Genomic DNA, 27,700 nt, shown 5'->3' on the forward strand with positions numbered 1-27,700 from the left:
ATAGCCATTCTAAATTATAATTACAACAACACACATCATCTATATCTACAATAGCCTCTGTAACATGTTCTTCCCATTTTCTAATGTGTGTACATAGTATGTGCATATATGCATGCATGGCTTTGTGCAAGGGAATGCATGGACATCTATCCATATGGATGCATGTGAAAACCCCAGGATGAGGAATGCCAGGATCCTCCCCGATTTCTCATTGTTTGAGGCAGAGTACCTCAATTAAACCCCAAAGCTCTCACTGACTGGCTGTGCCTGGTGTTGCAAGCTGGCTTTGCACTAGGGATCCCTGTCACCACCTGCCAAAGCCGGAACCACAGGTGGACCACCACCCCCCACCTCCACCCCCTCACACCCCCGCTCCCTCACCCCCACCCACCCCCACCCCACCCCTCCAGCATTTTCATGGGGTCTTAACTCAGGCCTTCACGTTGGAGCAGTAAGCACTTTAACCATTAAGTCATCTCCCCAGCCCCTGCATGGTCTTTTCACTTACTGAGACAGCCTAGAGATCTGTCAATGGGCATAGGAAAACACGTTCTTTTAAAAGGCTACAAAATATTCCATTCTGTGGGCAGAGCATAGTTTCTTTAACCAGCCTTCTCCTGATGGGCATTGGATTATTTCCAATTTTTATTATTAAGAGCAACACAGTTTCTAGGTTTATATCTGTGCACTTGTAAAAACTATTACTGTAGGCTGTTGCAGAGATCAAAGAACGCAATAAACTTTTTTAATCATTCATTTCAGTTTAATTCATACTACTGTAAATCTTCAAGAAGATGGCAATTGCACTAATTGCTTAATTATTTTGATTTTCAGCTTTAACACTTTTTTGATAACGTATGCTACTCAAAAGTAATTGCACAGAAATTAAGTCAAAAGGTATCAGTTAATGTATTTGAGTACTTATTAGAAAGTGTCCTCTGCCTGAATACTACATTTTTTATAAAAAAAAAAAAATCCCGTTTGAAGAAATTTCATGTTATCAGAAAAATATTCAAATACAGGCATGGACAAGAGAAATATGTTTTAAGAAATGTGATATTCAGGTTTGGTGGTTGTCTTAGTCAGTGTTTCTATTCCTGCACAAACATCATGACCAAGAAGAAGCAAGTTGGGGAGGAAAGGGTTTATTGAGCTTACACTTCCACGCTGCAGTTCATCACTAAAGGAAGTCAGAACTGGAACTCAAGCAGGTTAGGAAGCAGGAGCTGATGCAAAAACCATGGAGGAATGTTTCTTACTGGCCTGCTTCCCCTGGCTTGCTCAGCCTGCTCTCTTATAGAACCCAAGAGCACCAGCCCAAAGGTGGTACCACCCACAAGGGGTCCTCCCTACTTGATCACTAATTGAGAAAATGCCCCCCAACTGGATCTCATGGAAGCACTTCCCCAACTGAAGCTCCTTTCTTTGTGATAACTCCAGCCTGTGTCAAGTTGACACATATAACTAACCAGTACAGTGGTTGAAAGAGAAATGTCCCCCAGAGTGGCGATGCTATTTAGGGAGGCTGAGGCGGCGTAACCTCACTGGAGGAAGTATATCACTGGTGTGTGTGTGTGGGGGGGGGGGGTGCTGTGATACTAAAAGCCCAGTAGTGCTTTCAATTTGAAGATGGGAGGTCTCAGTTTCCTGCTCCTGCTTCCATCCTGCTTGCTACCACATTTCTCTTTAAGGACAGACCTTATCTCCCTGGTCTGTAACCCCAAATAAACTTTCTTTGGTAAATTATCTTGATCATGGTGTTTTATCACAGCAACAGAAACAGTAACTAATACATCAACTAATTTTATCCTTCTATTTCATAGCTAAAATTTACAACAACCTATATGGTGGGGTCTATTAGGCATTCGAATTATATAGTTTATGATGGTGTGTGTGTGTGGTGTGTGTGTGTGTGTGTGTGTAAAAAATACACCTTATCCATCCTAGGGCTGTGATGAAGAAAACTGGGAGACTAAATCAAGTCAAAGAAAAATTGTTCCGAATGTTTGAACTAAGTAGTATAGCCTAAATGACAATAAAAGGTGTATTACAATAAGCATGTAAGCCTTAAACATTTGTTTATTCAAAGATGATGACCTGAACATAATTGTATGTGCTTAGCAATGTCGCTAGGCAACAGGAATCTCTGGTCTCCACTGTAATCTTACGGGGCCACCATCATATATACAGTTCAACACTGACCAAAATGGAGTTCTGTGTTTCATGGCTGTGTTCTTCAGGCCTACTATAGACCTGGATCTTCTCCTTAATCTCAAATAGACTCACCTTAATCACAGATTCTCAGTTGTGTTTCAAAAAAAAAAAAGGAGGGTACAAACACACACACATACACACATACACACACACACACACACCACAACACATACAGCTTTAGAACTCTACTCAAAAATAACCTACAAAACTGTCATTCCCTCCGCGAATGAGTGCATACAAAATTTAAATACAAAAAGTCATGACATTCAGAATTTGAAATCCAGTAAATCACTCCGGACACATTTCATGGCAAACAAAATACTTGCTGAGAAATAGAGTTACCAGGGCAACCATTACTGACCTTTTATGTTTTATTTATCAATCATATTGCTGCATTATTCTCATTTTTAGAGACAAAGGAGAAAATGTATTATAAACAATGATAATTAATTGAGGGTCCCCTGCTCCACTAAATCGCTCCTTGAAAAAAAAAGTCTATTTATCCAGCAGCCATGCTATTATTTGTTTCTTGGTTCTTGTCTGGGCTAAGGGCATGGAAGGCAGAGTCCAGAAAGTTCACAGGTCGCAGATATTAAACTTGATCCCAGGTAGTAGGAGTATATCTCTGTGTGGCATTTCTCAGCAGACAACAGGATAGATGAGGGAATACACTCTGCTTACATCATCATGACCCCAGCGGCATACTAGATGCTCTTGAAAGAGAAGCAATTGAAATACAGAATAAATGAAAGTCAAAATTAATAAATTATAAATAAATCCACAGGACTTTGAAATAAAGCAGTTTAAAACAAGAGAAACCTCACACACTTCAGTATGTAATCTGGATTATTTTAAGTTTCAATAATATTCTCATCAAATCAGATGCCATTTACTCTTGGGAAAAACATAGGTTTACTTATTTTTAGAATACTAAAGTATAGCTATTCCTGCTTGAACCTGCCCCCCCCAAAAAAAACTAGAAAACAAAGAAAACTGTGTAGACATCACTGAGGGTAAAATATAAATTAAAGAGAATTTATACTAGCAAGATGTAATTCTTATGAGACAGCAAAGAGAGGGACAGCGAGAACTCAGCTACAAGGCACAGCTGGATCTTTGACCTGGTTTGAATTTATTTGATAGATGACTCATTTTTCTGAGAAAGTTGTTCATCCACAAGCAAAGAAGGTTGGCCCTGGTGATCTCGAGTCTCTGTTCTACCTGTCCTGTGATACTGGTGGCTATCAACGGAGATCGCGGAATGCACTCCCCCAGGCTCACGGACTTTAGAAAGTGGAGCCTAGGCAGTGAGTCACTAGGGAAGGAGCTTAGGGTCTTAGAACCAGCACCCATTTCAAGTTCTCTCTCTCCTTCTTGGGCGGCACACATGCGAAAAAGCATCCTCACACCCGTCAGAGCTGAGGGCTGTTCCTTCCAGCCATCACATGCCTTCCCAACCACGACAAACTGCACTTGGAAGCACGAACCTAAATAATGCTTCTTCTCTGCTACAGCACTACTTGTCAAGTCACTGGTCACAGTCAAAAGAAAGTAACTAATGTGGTGCTGGAGAGGGGAGTCAGTGGTTAAGAGCACGTGTTGCTCTTGCAGAGGATCGAGGCTCAGGTCCCAGAACCTACAAGGAGCCTCACAACTGCTTGTAACTTAGTTCTAAGGGATCGGATGTCCCTATCTGCCCTCCACACACGCAAGGCAACCAAATGGCACACGTGCACATGCAGGCAAATACTCAAGCACAGAACAAATGTTAAGTTAAAAAAAAAAAAAGAAGAGCTAAAGCAACTCCTTTCTTCTAAAGAAGAGAGGGTTTCAATAGCAGCCTCCTAACCTGGCAACAGGGGGCTGGTCCACTGCACAGGCATGGACGACCAATAACCAAAAAGACTGGAGAAACTAGAGCGTAAAGTTTCCAACCTCAGCTGGTATCCCTGCAATCTTCTGAGTTCCCTCCAAGGGTACCTCAGCTGAACCCCACATCTAGACACATCTCCCATGGGATAAACTCCTACATTACCTGACAGGTCCTCTCCCCCCCCCCCCCCCGCCGCAGTCATCTCCACCCACAATTCTGGGTCTTCCACTACCCTTCATCGTCCAGCAGCACAGCCAGTGCCTTAGCCAAGGCTCTCAGCATTTCAGCTGATCTTCCCTGGCCTCTTGCAACTGCTAACTATTTCTGGTCACTACTCTCCCTATCCAATCTACACCTCTCACTCCCATACAGGTATCTCTTGGAATAAACACCCCCCAAACAGACCCATGAGTTTGTCATTCATGATTTGACTACTGTGTGCCCTTGTATGGTTCCCTCGGCAGCCTCATTCTGTCACTCCCTAACCATACTGTTCCCCAGGCTCTTGATCTAGTAATTTAAAAACAACAAAGTACATGTAGCTTCCAGAATTCCTGTGCCTTTTATGTTTCCAAGGTTTTTGACATATCACCTCTCAACCTAGAAAAACTCCAATCTATACTATCCTATCTAAGTCTCTCTGGAAGTCTTCCCTGACTGAATCTCCATCCTTAGGTAGACAGCCTTCCCTGTGCCTTGTGCCTTGTGCTGCCAAGCACACAGGGTTATTAGTATACAAGACTCCAAAGTGAGTCTCTGCATGGAATAGAGTCCATACAATTAATTTTTGCACTAGTACTCAACGTAATATATAGCACACAGTAAATCACTCACTCACACACACACACACAGCATACACACAAACCACTCAAATCAAATTAGAAAAGAACAAAATTGTCATGTTTGTTTTAAATCTTGGATAAACAGCACACTCTGGAGCTACAAGTCCCTTGGTGAATGGGAACAGAGGTGGAAGAGCCTGGTCCGATGAAATCCTCTACGATGTTTAATTCCATCTGGGAAATAGACACTATCCACTGGATCCCACAGAATCCCCCAAAGAATTAGCTAGGATCTGTGAGCTACATGCCAGGGGGAAATGAGAGGGTGGTCAGGTTTGGAATTCACACCTCTCTTAACATTTATGGTTTGAATGTAATGAAACAAACAGTACTTGAAGCAAATTGTGTTTTTCAAAGGAATTTTCCCTTTTTAGGTTAAGATCTGAAAGTTTGCCCAAATGTCCTTCTACTTCTTGGCTCTCTGTTATTAGGTTCCAAATCCCTGTCATTGGGCAAGCGGTGAACATGCAATAATTATTTCCTTCTCTCTCTCTCCCTCTCTATCATCTTTAAATCCACAGTATCTCAATCCAACTGATGTCAGTAAATCCAGACTGTCCCAACTTTTCTCTAAAACTCTTAAAACTATTTGAATGAGGTGTTGAGCAGCTGTCAGTTATGGATTTGAAAATAAAAAGGAGCCTGAAAATTGTACGTTCAGTATAAAAAGATTAGGTGAGGCAATTCAGAATGTTTAAGAACTTTAAATCAAGTTAAAAGCAGTTACTACGGCCAGACCTCATGAAGCTCTGCTTAAGAGTCGCATTAACCTGGCAGTCAAAACTATTTAAAATGAATAATGTTTCTTTCACATTTCACTCACTTTCAGCACCAAAAAAAAAAAAAAAAAAAAAAAAAAGAAAGAGAAAAGAAAAGGGGAAAACCCACACTGTAAACTGACGAATGGTCACACAGTCACACAACGGTGACTTTCCAAGATGAGCTTCCTAAGGACACAGCTGATGCAGTTAATCCATGAACTCAATGACCTACACCCCTCTTAAGGCTAAAAAGGATAATTTTCAAACGAAGAAAAGACAATGCAGATAATCCAGAGGTTTTTTAATCTAAAAAGGGGGAGAACAAGAAAAATTCAGTTTTACATACACACAGTGGCTGAACTGTGAATGAGACCTACCACATCTGGAGTGACCACTGTACAGCAGCACAGCCTTTACCAAACCCATCTCGTCCATTTTTGTTGTTGTTATTGTTGTTTTTTATTTGGGGGGAGGGAGGGTATTGTCAAATATGGTAACATGATGATGCTATTCTGATCTATATTAAAATTAAATGCAACTAAGCCAGTTTTCAGTACTTGATGGTTATGGGACACTAGCTGTGGCTCACGACACTGCATAGACAGGGAATATGTCCACCGTCTCGGAATGCTCCACGGAACAGCACTAGAAAGGCACAGCCAGAAAAAGCAATCAAGACTAGCCCGCAGGTTCCAGAGTCCTGCCGCTGAATAAAGCCACTTTTAGACCAGACACACCCTAAAGGAAATCAGGAAATATCCACAAATATCATTTTTAAAAGATTTAATTGTATTATTTTAACTGTGTGTGTGTGGGGGTAGGGGGGAGCAAAGTGGCCTCGGAGACTAGCAGTGACTGATCTTCTGGAACTAAAGTCGCAGGTGGTTGTGAGTCTCGGTGCTGGGAACCGAACTGGGTCCTCTGTAAGAATACTAAGTGCTCTGACCGTCTACATCACCACCCCTGCCAATATGCATAATATGTGGAGGAAATTCAGGCTGCAAGTTGGCTTGTTACTACATCTCTCAACTGTAGGTTAAACTGCTTCAAAGTGCCAATTCAATGCACTTACTAAGGAACTGCTATGGTTTAGAAGTGGTTCTCATCACCAAAGTTTATATTTAAAATGGCTTGCTGACATAATGGTCTTGGGAGTCAGTATCTTTCTCTGATGCCTTTCCTCACCAGCCGGATTAGTTCTCTCATGAATGGATTACGTCTCAGGAGAGTCAGCTATTTGACAGCCCTATTACCTCATGTGTTTACCTCCTTCTGACTGGGTGCCTTGCCAGCAGTGGAGTGTGCACCAGCAGCTCAACAGCTGCCAACACCATGCTTTTGGCCTTTCAGAACCATGAGTCAAAATAAACCTCTTTGCTTTATAAATTACCCATCTTTGGATACTGTCACCGCAACAAAATGCACTGAGATGGGAGCCATCTTTCCCACTCCTGCACAAGCCAAAAAACTAGAGTTGCAGACACTAATCTACCTAAAGAACGGAAGCTGCTGCTAATGACCGAGAGCCCCCTGCCACAGTGAGAGACACTTCCCAGGCTACACCAGGGTGCTTCTGTTCTCTGGTTGTGGTTGTTAAAGCAGCCCCAAAGATTCCACCCACCCACCCTCCATGCTGTTCCTGCCAAAGCTGGCATTCGTCACACAAAATGCAATTGCGACCTTCCCAACTTGTCCTTTACCCAACACCACAACCTAAAGACTCTTACTTCACTCTGGGGGTACAGACAGGCCGCACAGGCTTTCCATAGTTCTTATTTGTTGTTGTTTGCTTTGGTTTTTTTGTTTGTTTGTTTGTTCTTTCTGGCTTTGCCACACTCAAACTGTATGCTAAGGCCCCTGGGTCTCATTCCATTCCTTTCTACAACCTTCTCCAGTGTTCCTCTACATCCCAGACAATGCATTTCTCTCTGGTGAAGCCTTTCCTTCAATGGCACCAACCTGCATAACTGCACACACTTTACCAAAGACACTTCCATCTCGATGAGGCCCGCCCAGCTCGCCTCAGTCCTCCCTTCTGCAACAGGTCCTTTCTGGTGTCCAAGCCTTCTTCTTGTCCTCAACACGCCATTCTCCTTCAGGCTCGCTCACACACTCCTGTCCTATCTATAACATTTAACATTATTTGATCCACATAGGAATATTTAATAAATTTCTTCACAGGGTTTTTCAAATCCACATCGTCCAACTCAAGAACCTTTATTTTCAAACTGCTTTTTAAACACTTCTCCCGGAGTCAGTAACAGCTTAGCTAATATGTTCAAGCCGAGCTTACCTCGCCTCAACAGCTCACTTTTGTATCTTAATTGGAACAGCCATTTTCCTAGTCCCTCAAATTCAGAACCACAGTCCACCTTCATTTCTGCTCTTTATTTTTTTCTCAATTCCTACTTTCCACTCAAGACACCAAATCCAGTCATTTCTGGCTCCCACCTCTGAACACTGCCCTACTTCAAGCCTTCATTAGGATTAAACTATTATTCCCCAACCCAGTGCTCAGTTTCTAATCAAATCTCTCCATTTCTAATCACTCTCAGATCCACATCCTAAGTGAAACTTGTTTTTACTTCACTATTCAAAAAGCTTTCATTAGCTCCAAATGGCTTCCTAAATTTAATCTAAACTCAGACTGCAAGGTTTTCCACACCCCCACCTTACCTTTCGCTAATCTCATTTCTTACTAGCCATTTTTACTTTTCTACCCATAAGCCTTTAGCCGCATGGTCTTCCTCAAGCATCTTACTCTTTAAAAGTATTTCCTGAACTTTCATTTCAATGTAAAGCCTTTGAGACACTCCTGCTCCCAACTAGTTCCCTTCTAATGAGAAGTCCCACATGCCAAGTGATGGAAACGCTCAGCCCCTCTAGCTCTCTCTTGCAGCCACAGCAACATCTCCTGGGAGCCCACAGCAAATAGGAAGAGAAATAATGCCCGACAGATACACACGCCGCATTGCTGCCTATAGGAGACACCCAAGACAGCATGATTGCCCAGTACACAGCTTTGCTCTCTCTGGCCTGCTGTTCTGAATGTGAAGGCATCATTTCATTTAAACAACTGGTATGAAACTTTAAAATAAAATAAAACAAGACAAACAAGTAAAAAGCAAGGTGTACTTTCTCCAGGAAGTACCTGACATATATAGGAACAGAGGGCTTCTCATTCGAAGATCAAATTATTTTGCACCAGATAAATGTTGATAAAGGAATTTTGCTTTGATCGTTTATGCCATTATGAGGACATTACATACTAAGCCCCTCCCCCACCTCTCCTTTCATGCTCTTTTACTTCGCTAGCTGTTCAGGCCAAAATTTTGAAGATGATGACCTCATTTTTAAATGCCTAAAACTTTGGAAGATGTTTTATTAAAATATATCTCTGTCTGCTCTCACCTTATGAAGGGAGGATAAAGAGATGTAAACCACAGGTAAATTAATATGAAAATGGGAGATCATATTTTTTGGCCAAAAAATAGGTGAAGAAAAAGTCTGTTGCTACCTCACTCTACTTCCAAGTAGAGAGTTTTGTTGCTACTTCAAAGTTTTTTGATTGATTTGCACTTCTTCGGAAATGGATAAGGGCACTCGAGGAATAATAATCCTGGGTGAAAAGAAAATGGAACCGACAGGTTATTTAAGAAATCATCAACTTGTTTTCATGCAAATGACCAGAACAGTGAAATAAGTAATCCTGCAGGCAGGATCTAGATGCAATTGTTTTAAAATAAGATACTTGAAGCATTCACCACCTAATTCCAGAAAAAAGCGAAACTGATTAACTCATCTTTTCTTCTTGGATAATACCAGCCATATACCATGCATTAATACACTGGCCAAATTTGTATTACAAAGGTGTCATTTTTCTTGGATATTGCCATCAAATCATTATTAACTTGACAGTAGGTCATATTGATAAGGATATGTCTTTGAAGAATTATGGTAAGAAAAAGAAGGTTTAATGCCTTCAACTTAAAAGATTTCTCAAAAGGGCAATCCTGAAAAAAAAAAACATCTACGGGGAAGGAGAGCCTGGCGCGTGGCAGAGAACTAAAGGGAAAGTGTCATTCCTCTCCAGGCCTCAGCTCATTGTGTAATCCACTCACAGTGCCCAAGCAACACAAGCTGTGTAACCTACGCAGCTACAGGAGAAGCATCCGTAAAATACTACGATCCTCATCACTCAAAGTACTTAAAGCACCAGATTCAGACTAGACTGGATGCAAGCCTCAGGCAGGGGAAGAGGGGTCTGGATGGATGGCTGTAACTATGAAGACAGTGCTGGAGAAAGAAGCCATAAAAAAACAAATCCTCCCCATTCCCAGCCTGCTGGGGAGGTAAAGCTAGTGAGTGCATCACTTCTGACAGTGAGAAAGAGAGCTGGCCACCCCCTCCTCTCCAGCAACCTCACAAGGTCACAGTACATCAGTGCTACAAATATACTTAAAAAATATTACAGCAATAAACTCCAGTTAGTGTGGTTCCACCTCTACACTCAAGGCAAAGACCCAACTCCAAACTTCCCCTGAATTACAAGGTAACATCGAAAGCACTCTGCTCTCTTCCTGTGCACAGACTCCCCCGTCTTTCCAAGGCAACAGAAAGGAAATCTCTCTGTTTAAACCGGGACCAGTTGTAGGCAATTAACTTTATAAGCTTCATTTTGTCTCAGTCTTAATTCCTACCAACAATGTACTCACAGAGTGGAAAAGGCTCCAGAAAAAACGTGCTGCCTTGCCCATGTTTTTAAGCACAGCAACAAGCCATTTCTCATGTGTGATCCGATTACTGTGATCTATTTTTTGATTCTGCAGCCACTGACTCCACATACATCTTTATTACAGTACAGGGAAAATTGTTACCCTGAGGTTTAAATTTCCCTATGTTCGCCACCTCTTTCAAGAATATATCTCGGTTTTAAGACAAGATTCTTCTGAAAGCTGACAGGAAGAGGAGGAGATGACCTCTGAGATAAGTTTCTTGGTTTTGCCGTTACAACCTAGCAATGACTCAAAGTCCAGCTATTCCAGGACTGTGGTGTGACTAAATAAACGGGACTAGACTCTTATCTGGGCTGGTAGTCTAAGTCTCTCCAGTGATTGCCCAACAAGTGCAAACAAACACCAGAAGCTGGTCCGCTGAGCTTCGGAATGGTCGGGCATTCTTCAGTTCTTCATCCACAAGGAGAAAAAAAATCAAACATCCAAGATTTAGAACCCTAAAAGATGTGATAGGACAAGCTAGCTCTGTGTTAAATTCACAAAGAGTAAGCCTGGGACAAATTCTATATCCCAACTAGGAGAATTCACGAGTGAAGGGTTGGACACACATCTATTGGAGATTCAATTGTGTAATAGGAAACTGGAGAATGAATGCACCCTTTGGAATGATTCACTTTCAAGTTGGTCTTGTACTCTGAACTAGTGTCACTGTGTTCCCTGTTCATGTGCATACTGAAAAGACTTAGAAAAGTTGTAATGGACACCTAATATCCAATTCACTCACACTGACTATGTGTTACACACATGCCTGTGCGTCCAGTGTTGTTAAGGGTATCAATGCAAATAAGAAATCACCCTGCTATTCAAGACACATAGACACATGGACACATGAGAAAGTAAAATGTCAGCTCGCATGGAAGAATCAGAGACATCTCAGTAAAAGTTGCAAGGACAATATTATAATCTGCCTGGGAAATTACTAAGACCTGAAAAAGAAAGCAGCAGACTGCGGCCACTCTGTATGTCCCTTAAATTTGCTATCCCCGAGACATGAGACACTGCTCTGCATAGAAAGAAGCCAGAGAAAAACAAAACATACAGCAAGTGCACACAGGAGGCTGGATTCCAGGAAGGACGTCAGATGGGGAGGAACAGGCAAAGTACAAAGGAGAACCAAAAAATACAACCTAACCAAGCCAAGCGGTCAGGGAAGTTTCCTTTTGGAGCCAGTGCTGAGCTGAAGTCTCAGGTCACAAGAGTCAGGCAGAGACTGATAATGCATACCAAGCTAGGAGCAATAGGATTGCATTTACTCCTGTGGTCCATGTGAGGAGGGAGGGCTGGGAGGAGGTCAGAGCAGAAGACAGACGGGAGGTGATAAAAGACACTGCAGGCCTCCCGGAATGAGCAAGCCTTGCCTTAAAAGTACCAAGAACCCATTTAAGGGTCTTAACCCCACCAGACTGAGTTCCCACCACAGCAGGAATGATGCGAACATCTATATGCTGTGTACCCAGTATAAGGGAACATACCAATGCTTTTTCACATTTTGCTCAGGAAGCTAGTCAGGGGCTCAGGTCTGGTACCGTTAAGCTAGAAAGTGGCCACCCACCTAGAAACAGTATTAAAAATGCATTGCAGGGAAGGGGGCTACAAGCAAATAGACCAATTAAGGCACCCTTAGACCAACTTAAATCTACTTTCTTCAGCTGCCAAAGGAAGCTGAGGACTTATAAACCATTAGAGGGAAGATGGCAAAGGAGAGGGACAGTGGCACTCTGAGGCCACACTCAGTCAAGCTCCAGGGTGGATGCAATATTCTTCACAGGGACATCCAAGGCAGAGGAAGGGAGAGGGGAGGTTTGGCTGTAGACATCACGGTTTGTAAACCATATAATTGTATGTTTAGAATTATAGAGCTGGAAGACTGATCTAGTTTGTGTCCTGGTTCTGGTTTTTTTTTTTCTGTTTATATTTCTTCTCTCCTCCTGCTCTCAGTTCCTACCTGGAAAAGAAATCGACAGGAGTAAGTACTTTCAGGGTGACAGCGGCTCAGACGTGCTGTTCTCGCTTCTCGCCGTTGGGATGATGCGGACTCTGTAATGGAGATGTCCAACAGGCAGGCTTCTTTTTTTCTTTAAAATATGGTCTGAGCTTTAAATACAAAGGGTACCTGGTTATGCACTGCACACTTTAGTGCAGGTTAAACTATGTTTTTTGTTTGTTTGTTTTTAAAGTAGATTCGGATATGGTAGTGTGCTCGTGTGATCCCAGGAAACAGAGGCAGAAGGATCACCTCCAGTTCAAGCCCAATCTGGGCTAAACAGTAAGTTAGCTTCAGGCTAAAATTTCAAGACCCTCCTTAAAAACTAACAGTAACAAAAAGAAGGAAGAGTTGGCGCTTGTGCGGTAATTATACAACTTATTAGAGGGGAGAGGCATTTCTTAAATGATTGTCAAAAGTTAAGTAAAATGCAGTCAAATGTCAGAGGCTATAAGACTGCACATTCCAGAAACCGGTAAATATCAGACACACATTACATCAATATAAAAAGGCAGTCCTTGTTGAAAGAAATTGGGAAATTAAAAATATATACAGAATTCCACCCAAGAAAACAATTATCTATCTTGATTTCTAAAACAAAGCTGAATGACAGGACATCATTTAAATACATGGGAAGCAGCCAGGGTGGGTTGAATAAAGAGAACACAGAGATACACTAACAATCTTAAAAGGGTAATAGTACCCTTTGTTTAAAAAAAAAAAAGGAAGCATTAATAAAAATGAAATTGGAAGGTTGTTTTATTTTTAAAGAAGCAGAAAAAGTAGGGGATTGTTTTAAAGCTATGTGGCTGATTTATGCACCCAAAAAATAAATCTACAAAATCAAACCCCTCACACACACACACACACACACACACAGGCACACACATACACACACACACACACACACACACAGAGAGAGAGAGAGAGAGAGAGAGAGAGAGAGAGAGAGCACATGCAGGCTCAAACTTGTTAACACCATGTTTTGTCTACACAAGTAGTATTGGTTTGGTTTGGTTTGGTTTTGGGGGGGGGGGGGAGGGTGTAAGCCTGGCCATCCTGGAACTGATTTTGTGGAACAGGCTGGCCTCGAACTCAGAAATTCACCTGCCTTTGCCTCTCATATGCTGGGCTGGGATCAAAGACATGCCAGCACTAGCAAGACAAGTAGGATCTTTTTAATGATTAAAAAGAACAGGGAGAGCCGGGTGGTGGTGGCGCACGCCTGTAATCCCAGCACTCTGGGAGGCAGAGGCAGGCGGATTTCTGAGTTCGAGGCCAGCCTGGTCTACAGAGTGAGTTCCAGGACAGCCAGGACTACACAGAGAAACCCTGTCTCGAGAAAAAACCAAACCCAAAAAACCAAAAAATTAAAAAAATAAAAAAAGAACAGGGAGGGAGGGAAGATCTGAGATTGAGTTGGTAAGATTATGGTCCACAGTGGTTTTGGTGAAGTAATTTCAAAATCCTCCCATATTAGTTATAAGAGATGAATGGAGCTGGGACCTAGGGTTCTCACCTGATATGGAGGATATAAGGAAGGAATGGGAGATGGAGAAAGATAACCTGGATGCCAGGCTAGAGCAGAAGGCACCTGTGTTACGTGTCATGGCTGAGCTGAACAAATATTAGACAGACAGGCCAGTAACTTGGGTGTATACACTATGGTGCGGCTGTGGAAGGTCACAAAAGTCCTACCTCTGCCCAAGGACAACACAAATCTAATGAGTGCAACAACTCTCTTCTACTTACTAAACATTCCTCCACAAAAAGGAAACAGGATTCCTTGGAGAAATAACTAGATCCAGTTCCAGGGTAGAATTCACTTAAGGTAAGCCTAGAACTGATGATGTAGTGGAAAAGACTTGGAAGAATGGGCGACAGGATGGCTCAGTGAATAAAGGTCCCTACATCCTGAGTTCAATCCCCAAGATCCTCCGACAGGAGAACCAATTCCTCCAAGTTGTCCTCTGACCAATACATACACACTAGAGCATGCACATGCACACAGAGACAGGTGCACTCACGTACACAAAATGAAAAATGTAACAAAGACTTTTAACTAGCAAGGCTGCATCGAAGTGAGACCGCAGAGTTCAGAGATGCTCTCAGAGGGCCACCATTGATGGGAATGGAATTTCTATTTTTTAAAATCCATTAAAAAGGGAGTTGTGAGAAACAAGCTCTTCTCAACACAGCAATATCTCCACCGAATATGGTAATCCCAGAATTGGAAAATGGCAAGTGCTGTATGAGAAAAGGATTGGCATTCTCAAAATTATCCTACAGACTTCGTTATTAATCACAAAGGGGCAACAATGGAAACTGGTGATCTAGTTAAACTAAGTGATTAACTTGGTATGTTTACCCAAGAGCTAGGGAAAACCTGGGAAGGAGCTACACGATGACATCAGCTCAGATGACATCAGCTCAGCTATCTAGTGTTCTCACCAAAGACGCCTGATCTGAGCCAAACCAGAAAGAAAGGTGCAACCATAGAACATGCTAGAAAACAGCCTATCTTGACTTAAAATGGCAGGGCCATGAAAGACAGCTCTTTTTTGAAAAAATCCTTTTAATGGGATGGGAGGAGCATGCCAGTGATAGAGTACTAGTCCACCATACAAGAAGCTCTGGTTGATACCTAGAACCACAAATAAATAATAGTAGTAGTAGTAGTAGTAGTAACAATATCAAGATGATGATAGAAGAAGAAGAAGAAGAAGAAGAAGAAGAAGAAGAAGAAGAAGAAGAAGAAGAAGAAGAAGAAGAAGAAAGAAGAAAGAAGAAAGAAGAAAGAAGAAAGAAGAAAGAAGAAAGAAGAAAGAAGAAAGAAGAAAGAAGAAAGAAGAAAGAAGAAAGAAGAAAGAAGAAAGAAGAAAGAAGAAAGAAGAAAGAAGAAAGAAGAAAGAAGAAGAAAGAAGGGTGGACAAGAGGGAAATGGTTTTACACTGAAAGTTCCCAGAGACATGAAAACTGAATCCAATGTGTGTTTGCTGGTGACTTCAAGATCTATACTGAGCAGAATAAAGCAACGTTAATGGGCCGATGGAACAAAGACTATGGCATAGATACTAGATAATAGTAGATGTTTGTCAACTGCATAGAATTGTTTCTGATACCGCACATAAAAATAACCTTATTCCCAGGAATTCCATGGCGAATACTCAAGAGTCACATATCATACTTGTTATCAATTTTCCTGGGATTCAGAAATAGAAAAACTGGGAATACATGTTTACATATTATTTAGGGAGACGGCAGTCATACAAATGGTCAAAATGCCGAGAGCTCCAGGGTAGAAACAGACAGGCATCGTCACTGTACTCTGACTTCAAGTTCCCTGAGATTTTGAAATTTTCAAAAACAAAACAAAACAAAACAAAAACGTGGCGGGAGGAAAAAACCCAAATATCAAAAAACACATATAACTACCTTCTTGAGGGATAGAAAAATGCCCAACACAGTATCTGGCATAAAACAGATATTCAAATGAATAATCATTTTCATAAATCAAATGTTTGTTCTTCTCTACCAGCTGCCTTATGGGCTAGCAATACCATGTCTTTACTCAATATAGCAAATACAATATAAGAGGGTGATTAAAATAATAAAGTCTATGTTTAAAGGCCTGATAATTAGATTATGATCACGCTGTTTCTCTGATGCTACATGATTCCACTCACTTGATTCCTTCGCTTCTCCTCAAAGCAGACTGAGAACATCTTGAATTAATCCTTTCAACATACTTTTTCAATGCTGCCTAATATGTAAGGGATTTACAAATGATTATGTATTAGTAGACATCACCCACCGCCACTAGGTAGATATTTTAATAAAGAGATGGATAGACATAGATACTTCCAGCGTAAACATCCCCCCCACCCCCCGTGTGTGTGGTCCGCTTCCACTGCTGTCATTCTGTAAGGCAGGCTGCTTTGCTGTTCCTCACATTCCTTCTGTAGAACCCGAAGCAAGGTTTCCACTCGCTAAGCCCAAGGATGGAGAGGTCTGCTCCAGGAGCGAACAGGGCAACGGCAGCTAACACTCTCGTGATCAGTAACAACGCTGGAGACAGGGCCAGAGGCTCTTGACGAGGATGCACGCTCAGAAGACAGGCATAAGCAAAAGTGAGAGTGGGTGTCATCTGAGCTAATCTCTACTTGAACCTTTTAAGAGATAAAACCATTTGAGCAGTAATTTAGTTCTAAATTAACTTGGTTTTTTTTCTCTCTATCGTTAAAGTTTTCATTGTTTAAATAAGGGTTTCTGCAAGAGAAATCAGGCAATGCTCCTGTTTTATTCAGAAGACTGGAGCTGATGATTTGCAAGGACTGGGTGGCTTGACTTAACACAGGCAGACGCGGCAAAGAGCCAAATACACAATCACAATCTGACCCTCAAGACTCCTCAAACATCGGAAGACAATGAACGGTTGCACCACTGTATCACCACAGTGCTAACCTTCGTATACCAGCAAGAACTGTACCAGACAAGGAAAACAGAGGGCACAGACAGAGTATGGCAGATGGCAATACCAGATCCTCTGAAAGGATCCCTCAGACAGCAAGTTCAACAGTGAGACTGAGAAACAAGAACTCCAGGGTTTTGTTTATTGAGCCACTGATAACTTGTCCTCTATTTTTATCCTCCCGAAAAAAGCAACTAGAGCTGCCACAAAATTGGCAAAGCTGGTATGACTGTGTTGAGTTAAGCAGCTCTACTCCCAAACCAAGTTTGAACACTAACTGACGAGGCCAGGGAGCACTCTCCTGCCATCTCTCAGGTGGGTTTTTCCTAGTAACTACATGCACCAGATGTAAGCATCAAGATGCCATCTGCAAGGTGGCATTTCCCAGATCACCTCTCAGCGGCTGATCTCATACCAAGCCAGATCTACACAACAACCTTTGATTTTGCTTTTACACCCTTGTGAAACAGTCCTCCTTTGAAAACGCATCACTTGGGGGCTCAAAGCGTTACTTTGACACACTGTCATTTAAGTCACCATTTGTTTTTAGCTAGAATAAATATTCAAACAGGTTCCACCAAAAAGCCAAAATGCGGTTTCAATATTCGGAAGCTTAAACATTCCATGGAAATGTATGACCGCAATACTGACAACTTTCGTCACAATCTCTAATTGGCATAAAGAAACACAGCCACGCACACACCTGTAAAACAGGAAAAGGGAGGCCTTCTTAAGAGAAGTGCAGGTTGGTTAAAATGAAAGTCAAAGGGTAAAGGTATCTACTCTCAAAGGAGCCAAGGAGAGACAGCCATCCTTCACCTATGAGCCAAGACAGACAGTTAAAGGAAAAGCAGAGCCGTTTTATGCCGTGGCGAGCAGATGATGCTGATGGGCAGAACCACTCTCTTCTTCGGGTTCAATGCAGAATCATCAGTCTTCCAGTCCCATCAGGATTGGGCTGAAAAGTAATAAGAAATGAAGGCAATTAGAGAGGAAACGAGAGAGCGACTGGGGAAGGAACACCGAGAGACAAAGCAGCTCAGAGACTGACTTCAAGCTCAGAGATTGAAGCAAGAAACAAGAATTTGAGAGTAGGCTTCTGAAAGGGAAGCTTCATGATGCTCTCCTGAGAGGGATTCCAACTGCAGCAAACAGACTCAAGCTACCTCTGAGAAGCAGAGAGGGTATGCGGGGAGGGGAGTGGCTAGGTACCTTCTACTGGGAAAGCACAACACACGGTGGGCACTAAATTTCTAGAGTGTCATGAAGGACAAATAAATGGTGGCATATTTAATTTCAATGTTGGGAAATGCGCTTGGTTAAGCCTGAAATGCCTGAAGCCCTAGGTTTAGTGCTGAGCTCAGTCTCCAGAGCCACATAAGCAGGGCTCGGCTGACGGGCACCTGTGAACCTGTGCTCAGCCGGTACACATCATCGATGACCACACAGCCAGTCCTTAGCCAGCGTTGGAAACCTAGGGAACTGTCTCAAACAGTAATAATAACAATGAACAAAGTAAAGGAGGAAGAAAGGGCTACAAACTTAGGGACACGGGGGCTGGGTGACAGCGGTATTATTCCCAATAATGAAGATGACTGTGAAGGAAGCTGTTACCAGCAGCACAACAAAGAAAAGTCCATTTCAGAAAAGCCATGGCAGCCATGTAAGAACAGGATGCGGACAACGGGAGAGACCCCGGGCAGGCAAGCTCGTTGTGTTCCAGCAGATTCGTCTCCACCTCTCCAGGGATGGCATAACTTAATTCTAACTTGGTGGTGCTGTCTCGTGCTAAAGAGCTGAGGAGGAATCAGACAGTCTACCTTCCCAAAGAACTCTGCCAAGATCAAGACAGGCACTGAGAAAGCTACACTCACTGGAGCCCCAACCTCAAACCCTGAGGAGCCTTCAATTCATGCTTAACACTCTGAAATATCTACATCAAAATGTTGGGTTAAAGAGCTAGATTCCAGTGCAGCGTCTACTAAGAGATTGTTTTTAAAAATCTACCACAGCTCTTCCTTAAGGTAACCCCTTTGTTCAAGGTCCCCAGGAGTCACACACAGGCTCTTTCGGCATCTGTTTTATCAACCTTTAACACGAGGTTTCTCTTATGCATAACCATCAAGGCTGCGCATCATTCTGGCCACATGAATACCTACATCTCCCTTTTGTGTATCCCTAGTCCATGGACAACTGCCCCAGGGCTTTGGAGGATGAGCACTGGAAGACCTTCAAAGAAAGAAAGAAAGAGTGTTCATTAACCCCAACAGCAGCTGCTGCCTAGAGCCTGCAATTTAAATCACTGGAAAAGAAACTGCGGCTTCTGAAATTCCAACCAGGAGGCATACTTATGATTACAAACATTCCAGTGGGTTCCTTCCTTCATCGATGGCTTCCGGACACACAAAAGGTTTTTTATACCATTTTGGTGACATTCCCCAGTATTTTCTTGACCAATGGTCAAATCAGTAGACAGGTTTTCACCTGGCCAGGGCCACCTGAACCCCAAGACATAGAATGTCTTGTTCAGCTGGGAACAACAAAAAGCTTCAGATTTATATCTGCATTGGATGAAACCTTCAAGAAGGAGCTTTGTTAAAATCAAAATAAAGGAGCTAAAGAGACGGGTCAGAGGTTAAGAGCACTTGTTGCTCTTGCACACGACTTGGGTCACTTCCTAGCATTCACACAGCAACTCCCGATCATCACTAACACCGGTTCTAATGTACATGACACCGCTTCTGACTTTGGTAGGTGCCAAGCACACGCTTGGTGCATGTAGCACACATGTAAGCAAAAATTCATATACATAAAATAAATGTTTTATGAAAATGAATAAAAAAAAAGGGATAGACAGAGGGAAGAGGTGAGAATTGGCAACATCACATGTCACAAACCTTGGAAAACCGAACCAACTTGGGGGAAAAAAATTTCAGAAATGAACAGTAAGGCTGTCCAACATTTCCAGCTGAAATATTAAATATCATTTTTAAATGAATGGGGGCAAATATTGAGAATAAAGTTAGAGCCTTTTCCCTCCCATTTCCCCCCAGCCCCACTACAAGAATAACACTAAAGTACTCACTGTGAACAGCATGGGCGTCTCATGCCACAGAAGGGACTTTCATCACTTCAATTACAGACTGAAATCAACACTTAGCCAGTTAGAAATGGAAAAAGACATTTTTTCTGTTAAACAATATATGCACAAAATGCAATGTCATTTATACCATGGAGGAGTGGAGGGCGCACACACACACACACACACACATCTATATGGGGTATCTCATAGACATCAAACTAAAATAAGCTTTCCCTACAAAAGTCTGTGGATAGAGGGTAATCATTATGGTAACAACTGGAAATGGACAATTTCACCAAGAGTGCAGACCACATCGGAGATTAACCACAATTACTGCATATTTATACAACCATATCTACACAACAATAAACTCATCTTATCCAATCCAAACAAAACCTTGCTCAAAATAAACTGAACCGCAAGAAAGGTCTCCTCAGCACAAGCAGGCGTTCACTCTGCTTCTCTAGTTCCTGCTTGGTCATTACCCACTGAGACAACCCTTCATTCCGTTCCTCAGAGAGGCAGGAGGGGCAGGCAAGATTCTGTATATCCAGTTGAGAATCTGTATAATTCAGATAATGATACTGTAATTATAAGTGAGGAAATTCATTCTGAAGTAACTGTGGAAAAATTATAGGATGTCCAAGATTTATTTAAAATAATCCAGGAGGAATAGAAAGCACAGAGGAGCAGATGATGAAGGAAGGGTGGGTGAACTGTTGAAACTGGACGATCTGCACGCGGAGTTTAATAGGACGCTCTTTCTGCTTTTGTGAATATTTGAAATTACCCACAACCAAGTGGGGGGAAAGGAGAGAAAATAAGGCCAATATCAAAGTCATCCTAGGAAAAAAAATGTTTCCCTTTAAGAAAAAGAAAATTTTCCCTTTAGCTTTTTCTCTGCAGACGACAAAGGAGAACCTGCAAAGAAAACCGAGGAAGGCTCTTGTTCTAGACTTAAGAAAAGAAAAATGAAATCTTAAAAACCAAAACATGAGCTTCCTGAAGCTTAGCTGTGGCCTATGTGGCTTACTGCAGCACAGCCCTGCAGTCTCCCACATGAAGGCACTTTGGATGACATCCGCGCGGTGGCTGCCAGATAAAGTCCAGAGGTTGCAGAATTATTTGTCAACACCAAAGGCAACGGTACCAAGAGCTGGTCCTTTTTTCCCAGAGGTCACTCCTTCTGATCCGTGGGTTTATTACCTAGAGCAAACAATTAATCTCGCTACCTTCAGAATACAAAATAGTTGGAGCCAAGTATCCTCCCCGTGATCCGTATCTCTGGGTATCCCTGCCAGGAGGAAGAACAGAAGGTCCACTGGCTGGACATCAAGGGACCTGTCTCCATCCACTCTACAGCTAACTCAGACTCCTTTCAGCTGGGCTCCAGTAGCCTCACCTGAAGACAATGGAATTGTCTAAGAAGATCATGGTTATCTTTCCTTTCAAAAGTTCTATATTCATGAAAATCTCTAATATTTTTTAAAAGCATGTTGGTACTCCATTGTTATATATTCTAGTGCTTTTATTTGAATATGTAAACTTCTGTATAACGTGTATGTTCAAATGTAAATGTACACAGGTTCATATTTGTGTTAGTACGCGTGCACACACACACACTGATACTATTAGGTGCTTACACCGGGCTAATTGCTTCCATCTCGAAGCGGCAAATTTTCAGTTCTGCAACAGATGTCGCTGTGTGATTTCTCCTTTCTGTGCTGGATTTTCTGTTAAAAATGCCCAGCATAATGGTCAGTAGCATTCTTCCAAAGACAGATATACAGCGTTTTAATCCTTTGGATTTGTTTCTTTTAAATTTTCTTCCTATGTGGCCAATTTCTATTCAAACTACAGTATCAATTAGTTTGGCCCCTTCTAAGAAATACCCTCACATAAAAATGGCCCTTTTGTTAAATGCTCACAAGCATGCGCGTACGCGCACACACATACACACTCAAAAATTTAAAAATGCAATACAAATTCTATATGGCTAGCTTTAAAATGTCACAAAAACAGGCCCAATAAGAATGAATCTCATAGCACTGATTTTCATAATAGTACTATCAATTTTAAAGAAAAAAAATCACTTACTAATTGAGGTTGAAGAATTGCAATAATATTAATCTCTTATGTATAAAGTAGAAATGTACCAGGGATGGGATAACGTTTAAAAATAAAATCCTAGAGAACCATTAATGATGATTTTTTTAAAATCTGGATTTTCATTTTTAAAATGCCCTTAAATATAAACAGTTAGACTAACATGATATTTACAAGATATCTGTACCTACTATTCTGACATTATCTTGACACATATTCTAGAAAAATAATCTCTTTCCCTTCGCTCAGTGCACTGTCCAATGTAGATCAGTCTCAACAGGTAGCTATCTAGCCGTGTCGTCCAGAGAGAGCCAACAATGGCAACACAGATTACAAAAATCTCCTTTGAAACCTGAGAGCCTGTTACATTCTGGGGTTTTGGAGGGAGTGGAAAGGCAGAGAATCAGGTAGTAAGTAAGGGACTGACTCTGGTAAGAATAGGAAGTCAGGAAGAGAGGAAGCGGAGTCCCTGCCTGTTATCATCTTCCCTGCCCGATACCCCTTTACCAGGGAAGCCACTGGGGAAAACTGGATAAAGCATGTACAACACCCATATGAATAAAGCTCTTTGTTCCGGAGAACTGCCTGCTCTTTTATTCCCCCCTTTTTCGTATTTGTTCATTTCAAAAGATTGCTCAATGGGTCTCTTGTTCCTCCAAAATGTCCCGGGCAAATAATGCAAGCTTGTCTCGTCACACAAGTCACTAAATGAAGCCTTGTGCGTCTCCAGTGACACACTGTAAATATAAAGTGGCATTAATGAGGGATATTTTATCGAAGCTAGTGCAAGTCCCTACTGTGACTATTCAATCTGATGCAGGAACGGCAACAATAGCAGGGCGTCACTTTTACAAAGTCCCTGTCCCGGTAGGTATGCAAGCCCTGGCAGCTACAGCAAGCCAGGACTAACTGCCACCTTCACAAATCCCCCACCCACCAGCCATCTTCTCTAATCCCAAAAAGAGTAAGAGCGAGTTGGTCTGCCACAGGTTCCTTCAGGATGCCAAACAGCAGCACTTTAAACATGACAGGAGTGACTAACAATGTGCGAGCAATCCTATTCTCGATGCATTTTCATACAGGTCTGTTTCATCCAAACACCGACAGGAGGGATGGGAGTAGATTTTCTCTGGGCTGGAGGTGAGGGCTGGGGGACAGAGAGAATGGCTTCAGTTCCAGAGGCAAACAGAACCAGGAACCCAGTACACAATAGAGGGACTTGGCTCTCTCAGCCAGGATGTAAATGAAACAAATGAAGTTAGAAGGCAGCACCAACAGGTTTCTTTAAATCCAGGGAACGAGAAGCAGAGCCCCCTGAGAAAGCTCTAACTTAACATCTGAGGAAAAGAAGTCCTAAGGTGTCCACCTGAAATTGATCCCTGCGGTAAGGAATCTAGGGCTTTGCTAAGATTCTCAAACTGTATACATACATGCATGCATGCATACATACATACATACACACACATAAACACACACACACACACACAGCACTCACAACATTAAAGAAAGTCATCTCATCCCCTCACTACAAATCAAACCCAATTACTTTCTAATTTGAACACAATCTGATAAGCGGCGAACAAACAGAGATGTACACGCGAGCAAGAAGCTGCTTCCATGGTAACTGGCAACAGAATCTTCCTGTAGCTTTGACATGCACGGTTGAGTTCCAGACCGTTCCTTTCTAAGTCAGCACACATCCCTCGCCGGGAAGGCAACTTCTCCTCGAGAGATAGTACAAATATAGTAGTGTTGTTACTACCCAGAGCCTTCATTGAGCAGGCTTGACAGGGGAGGCATAATCTAATTCTACTCTGCTGGTTTAGTGGCATTGCATGGCTCCCATTTTTAGTGGAGAAGCAATATCCCGGGCCAGAGCTTCCCTCCCCCACACTTGGTTCTGCAGCCAATACAAGTCTATTGTTGCCTCTGTAATGCGCCAGTTACCCAGCCTTTACTCACGCTCACGTTTAACTGACACTGGTGCTTTTTACAATGCAGCACGAGGGATCTCTTTCGGGAACACTCTATCGAACCCTTCCAGTCAGTGGCATCTCCAGAAATTAAGTTGTAACCACACCGGCTTCGGTTAAACCTAATTATCTTGTAACTCATAAATTAAGAATTCGCAGAAGACAAACATATAAACATCCGGAGACAGAACGTAGCATGGAAGGCAAAATTCTCAAGCTGGAATGGAAGGTGCTGCCAGGATCCCACCCTTAGAACCTTCAAGCCGAGTTTCTCCACAAGCCTATTTTAGAATTGGGGGCGGGGGGGAGTCAAATCAACCAACCTGGCATCCCCTAAAATCCGAAGCTAGTGTTCCCAAGCATCCCCCCCCCCCTCCAACAGCATGTCTCCTGCGGTGTTTACATAACTATGTGTCCTCTAGCGTGTAAACAAAAGACACAATCCAAGCAGAAAGGCGCCCCCGGAACTGCAGGCTGGCTGGCCCAGCGCTGCACCCTCCCGGGCTGGGGGATCCGCAGGTGGGGGATGAGCTCGCGGCATCCTCCACCACTTGTTGCTCCCAGGTCCTGCAGCTCGGAGCTGCGAGGGGTTTTGCAGACACAGAGCCCTAGCGCATCCCCTCGCGCAGAAGCCCACTCGCCACCGCCCGGTGCAGCTCGGTGACGCCGGTCGCCAGGAGGCAGCGGCAGGCGGTACAGCAGCACGGGGACGCCGTGCGGCGAGCAAGAACGGCGAGGTGGCGGGAAGGCGGGCGCAGCGCGGCCGGCCTCTCCGGTGGGGAAGAGCTCCGACTCCCTTTTGTTAGCAAATGCAAACACTGCCCTCTTCTTTCGCGACCGCGCCAACGCGCCCGGCACCGGGGCAGCCACATGCGGGGCTCCTGCCAAGCGCTCAGCTTCTTCAGGGAAGGCGCGGCGCTCGCCGAGCCGCCGCCACCCGGGCAGATTCTCAAGACACCGGCCACGCGGGGAGCGCCCCGAGGCCCGCAGGGCGCACGCGGGGCCGCAGAGGCCGCGAACGCCCCCGCCACCACCTGCGGGCCGCTTGCCCGAAGGACGCGCAGTCGGGAAATCCCGGATCCCTACTCGCGGCAGAGGCCTCGGTGGCACGGACAAGCTGCGGGCTCCAGGAGCCCTCCTGCAGTGGCGGCGACGAGCGGCCGCCCCCGAGCCGGGAACTTTCCCTGCCTGGATTCCAGCCAAGCCGACCCGCAGCTTAGCGGAGGGGGCCGAGGGGCAGCGTTCGGCTGGAGGGAAACACGAGAGGCGTGCAGCTCTCGGGCGGAGGACCTGCCTGCAGAGCGCGGGCAAACGGGGGAAAGGACACGACAGTGGGGATGTCCTGGGGACCCACGAAGGAGAAAGCTTCGGGGAATAGAGAATCGATCGGGGGTCCGAGCTGTAACAGAGGGGGCGAGAGCTAAGCCCGGGGACACAGGAGGACCTGCAAGTTCCAGGGAGGAGAGCGAGTTTCGGAGGGTCCGGAAGGTTCGGGGCGCCTCCGAGGGCTCCCCTTCCCCCCACGCGCTACCCCCCGGCCCCGAGCCCACTCCACTCAGCACCCCGCGCTACGCCAGGAAGAAGAGGTGTGGGTGCAGCCATCCCTGAGGGCGCCCATCCGCAGCCGGCGAGCAGGAGAGAAGGGGCGCCGACCCCTCGGCCCCTTCCATCGCAGCCCCGACTTTCCTTGCCATGCTCCCGCCGCTTTGAATTTAGGAAGTGGGGGAAGGTTGTCATGGAAACGTCCCCCCTTCCATAGCTACGGCTCCTGGGGGTGCCCGGGGGGGTTTTCAGGACCAAGCCGCGGGTGTCCACAACCTACCTGTGGGGATCAGTGCCGCGGCCGAAAGGAGCAACAGCAGGAGCCGGAGCCGGAGCCCTGGAGGCGCCGCCGCCGCCGCCACAGCCGCTGCCGCCGCACACTGGGATCCGCTCGGCAGCACAGCACTCGCCATGTCGGGCACCTGCCTCAGACTGGCGGCGGTGGCTGCCTCCCGAGCCCGAGCGGACAGCTAATGAGATGCCAATGAGATGCGCTAGAGGCGGAGTCAGGAGCGACCAATCGTGGCGCCGCGAGCCCAACCCGGCTCTCAGAGGACTTGCCCCCCTCCCCCAACCCGCCCCCTGGCGCTAGCGTTCGGCCGCGCGCCCGCGCCACCTAGGGGCGGGGCCGAGGGGAGGGGCCTATGCAAATATGTTTACGTTAAAATTCGGCCTCGCTTCCCTGAAGGTGGGGAATCAGTACTGCCCCGCGCCTAGTGTGGTGACTGGGGAGGGGGTTGCGGTTTCAGGAGGCAGGTCTCTAGCTTTCCTGCACCTTTACTAGGAACCTTTACATCTCTCGCCCCGGCGGACTCCTGCTCCGAGAGTCTGACCGCGAGGCTCCTGGGCCCGGGCATTGCTTGTGCATCGGCCTGTGGAAATCATACGTTACAAATTTTCCTTTCCCTCACCTTGCACGAAGGAATAAGATCTTTGGGAAAACGGGGAGTGGAGAGTGTGAATGCAGGTCCCCGGATTGACAAAACAATCCGAGAGCAGTGCATGCGTGCTTTGCACGTCCAGCGGAGCAGGAGAGCACGCTCAACAACCTAGCGGCAGACGAGGGGATAGTTGGAAGACTGAAGCTGTGCAGTCGGGGTTCTGGGATTTTCAAGTGGATGTTTGGCTGTAGATTCTGGGGAAAGGTAAATCAAGGTGGGTATGCTCAGGCTTCCCAGCTTGTTAGAAGTGTCCTTTCCCGTGTTTAATAGATTATAGCATATAAGTAATATGATATATTTAAGATTACACACACACACAAAAAAAAAAAAAATCTACCGGTCAGGTCTGTGGGGAAGAGAAGGTAGGGAACCGAGTGCGGCGGCAATGAGAGGGAGTCGGTCGAGTTCCTCCTCCAGGGCTCGAATCAATTCCCTTCTCTCCTATGCGTCCAGTCCTTTCTAAGGCATCTAGAGACCAACAGGTGCTCGCTTTAGTTGTGTCTGGGAGAGGTTCTCCCTCTGACGGGACTTGCATGCATCTCTGGACACACTTTCTCCCTCCCCGAAATTGTCTTTGCTTTCTTTTCAACCAGGCAGCCGGCTCTCTTGTTTGTCTGCCTTTTAATTACTTATTTTCCTTCCCTCTAGAAGACTGTGTGCGCTCTGACCCTCTGTTGCTCAAGCATCAAATTGAAGGACGAGCCGTATTAAGTGTAAAGGTTTATAATAATTTAAGTATTCATAGGATGCAGAACAATAAGATGTAGGAAATACAATTTGCATAATAAATATCAATATCACAACAGCTAAAACAAACCATGACAAATTATATGTGGCTAAATGACCAAGAGATTACTGAATGTAAATTGCTGAATCTGAACTATAGTCTAGAAGATCTGTACCAAGCCCTCTGTCCTCATGTTGCAAATAAATTTAAAAAAAAATAATAAATATCAAAAAGGAAGTTAAGATCGGCCAACCCATCAAATGAGTTACACATTAAAGCAGACTCATATTATCCATTATGCATAAACTAATTTTCGAAACTGCCCTGTCTCCACATCCCTGGATCTTCTGCTCTGTAATTACAGGCCCCAATGCACGAACTGCAGGCA

General features: G+C 44.2%; 1 protein-coding gene and 1 long non-coding RNA gene across 4 annotated transcripts in view; both read right to left on the bottom strand.

Annotated features, from left to right (window-relative positions):
- The window catches only part of Cadm1 (cell adhesion molecule 1), a 318,385-nt gene extending 292,298 nt beyond the window's left edge, over window positions 1-26,087 (bottom strand). For all 3 annotated transcript variants that reach the window (XM_052188420.1, XM_052188419.1, XM_052188418.1), the window contains exon 1: window positions 25,925-26,087. In XM_052188420.1, coding sequence (XP_052044380.1) covers window positions 25,925-26,057 — 133 coding nt within the window. In that variant the 5' untranslated portion in view covers window positions 26,058-26,087. The remainder of the gene's footprint in view (window positions 1-25,924) is intronic.
- LOC127689122 (uncharacterized) lies at window positions 2,572-12,573 on the bottom strand. Its single transcript, XR_007978841.1, has 2 exons — window positions 12,432-12,573; window positions 2,572-2,927 (listed from the first exon to the last, which is right to left on the bottom strand). It is a non-coding gene; the product is annotated as an uncharacterized LOC127689122 (long non-coding RNA).
- Window positions 26,088-27,700: the final 1,613 nt, after the last annotated feature.

This window comes from Apodemus sylvaticus, chromosome 7 (assembly GCF_947179515.1).
Source record: "Apodemus sylvaticus chromosome 7, mApoSyl1.1, whole genome shotgun sequence".
In the NCBI taxonomy this organism is placed as follows: domain Eukaryota; kingdom Metazoa; phylum Chordata; class Mammalia; order Rodentia; family Muridae; genus Apodemus; species Apodemus sylvaticus.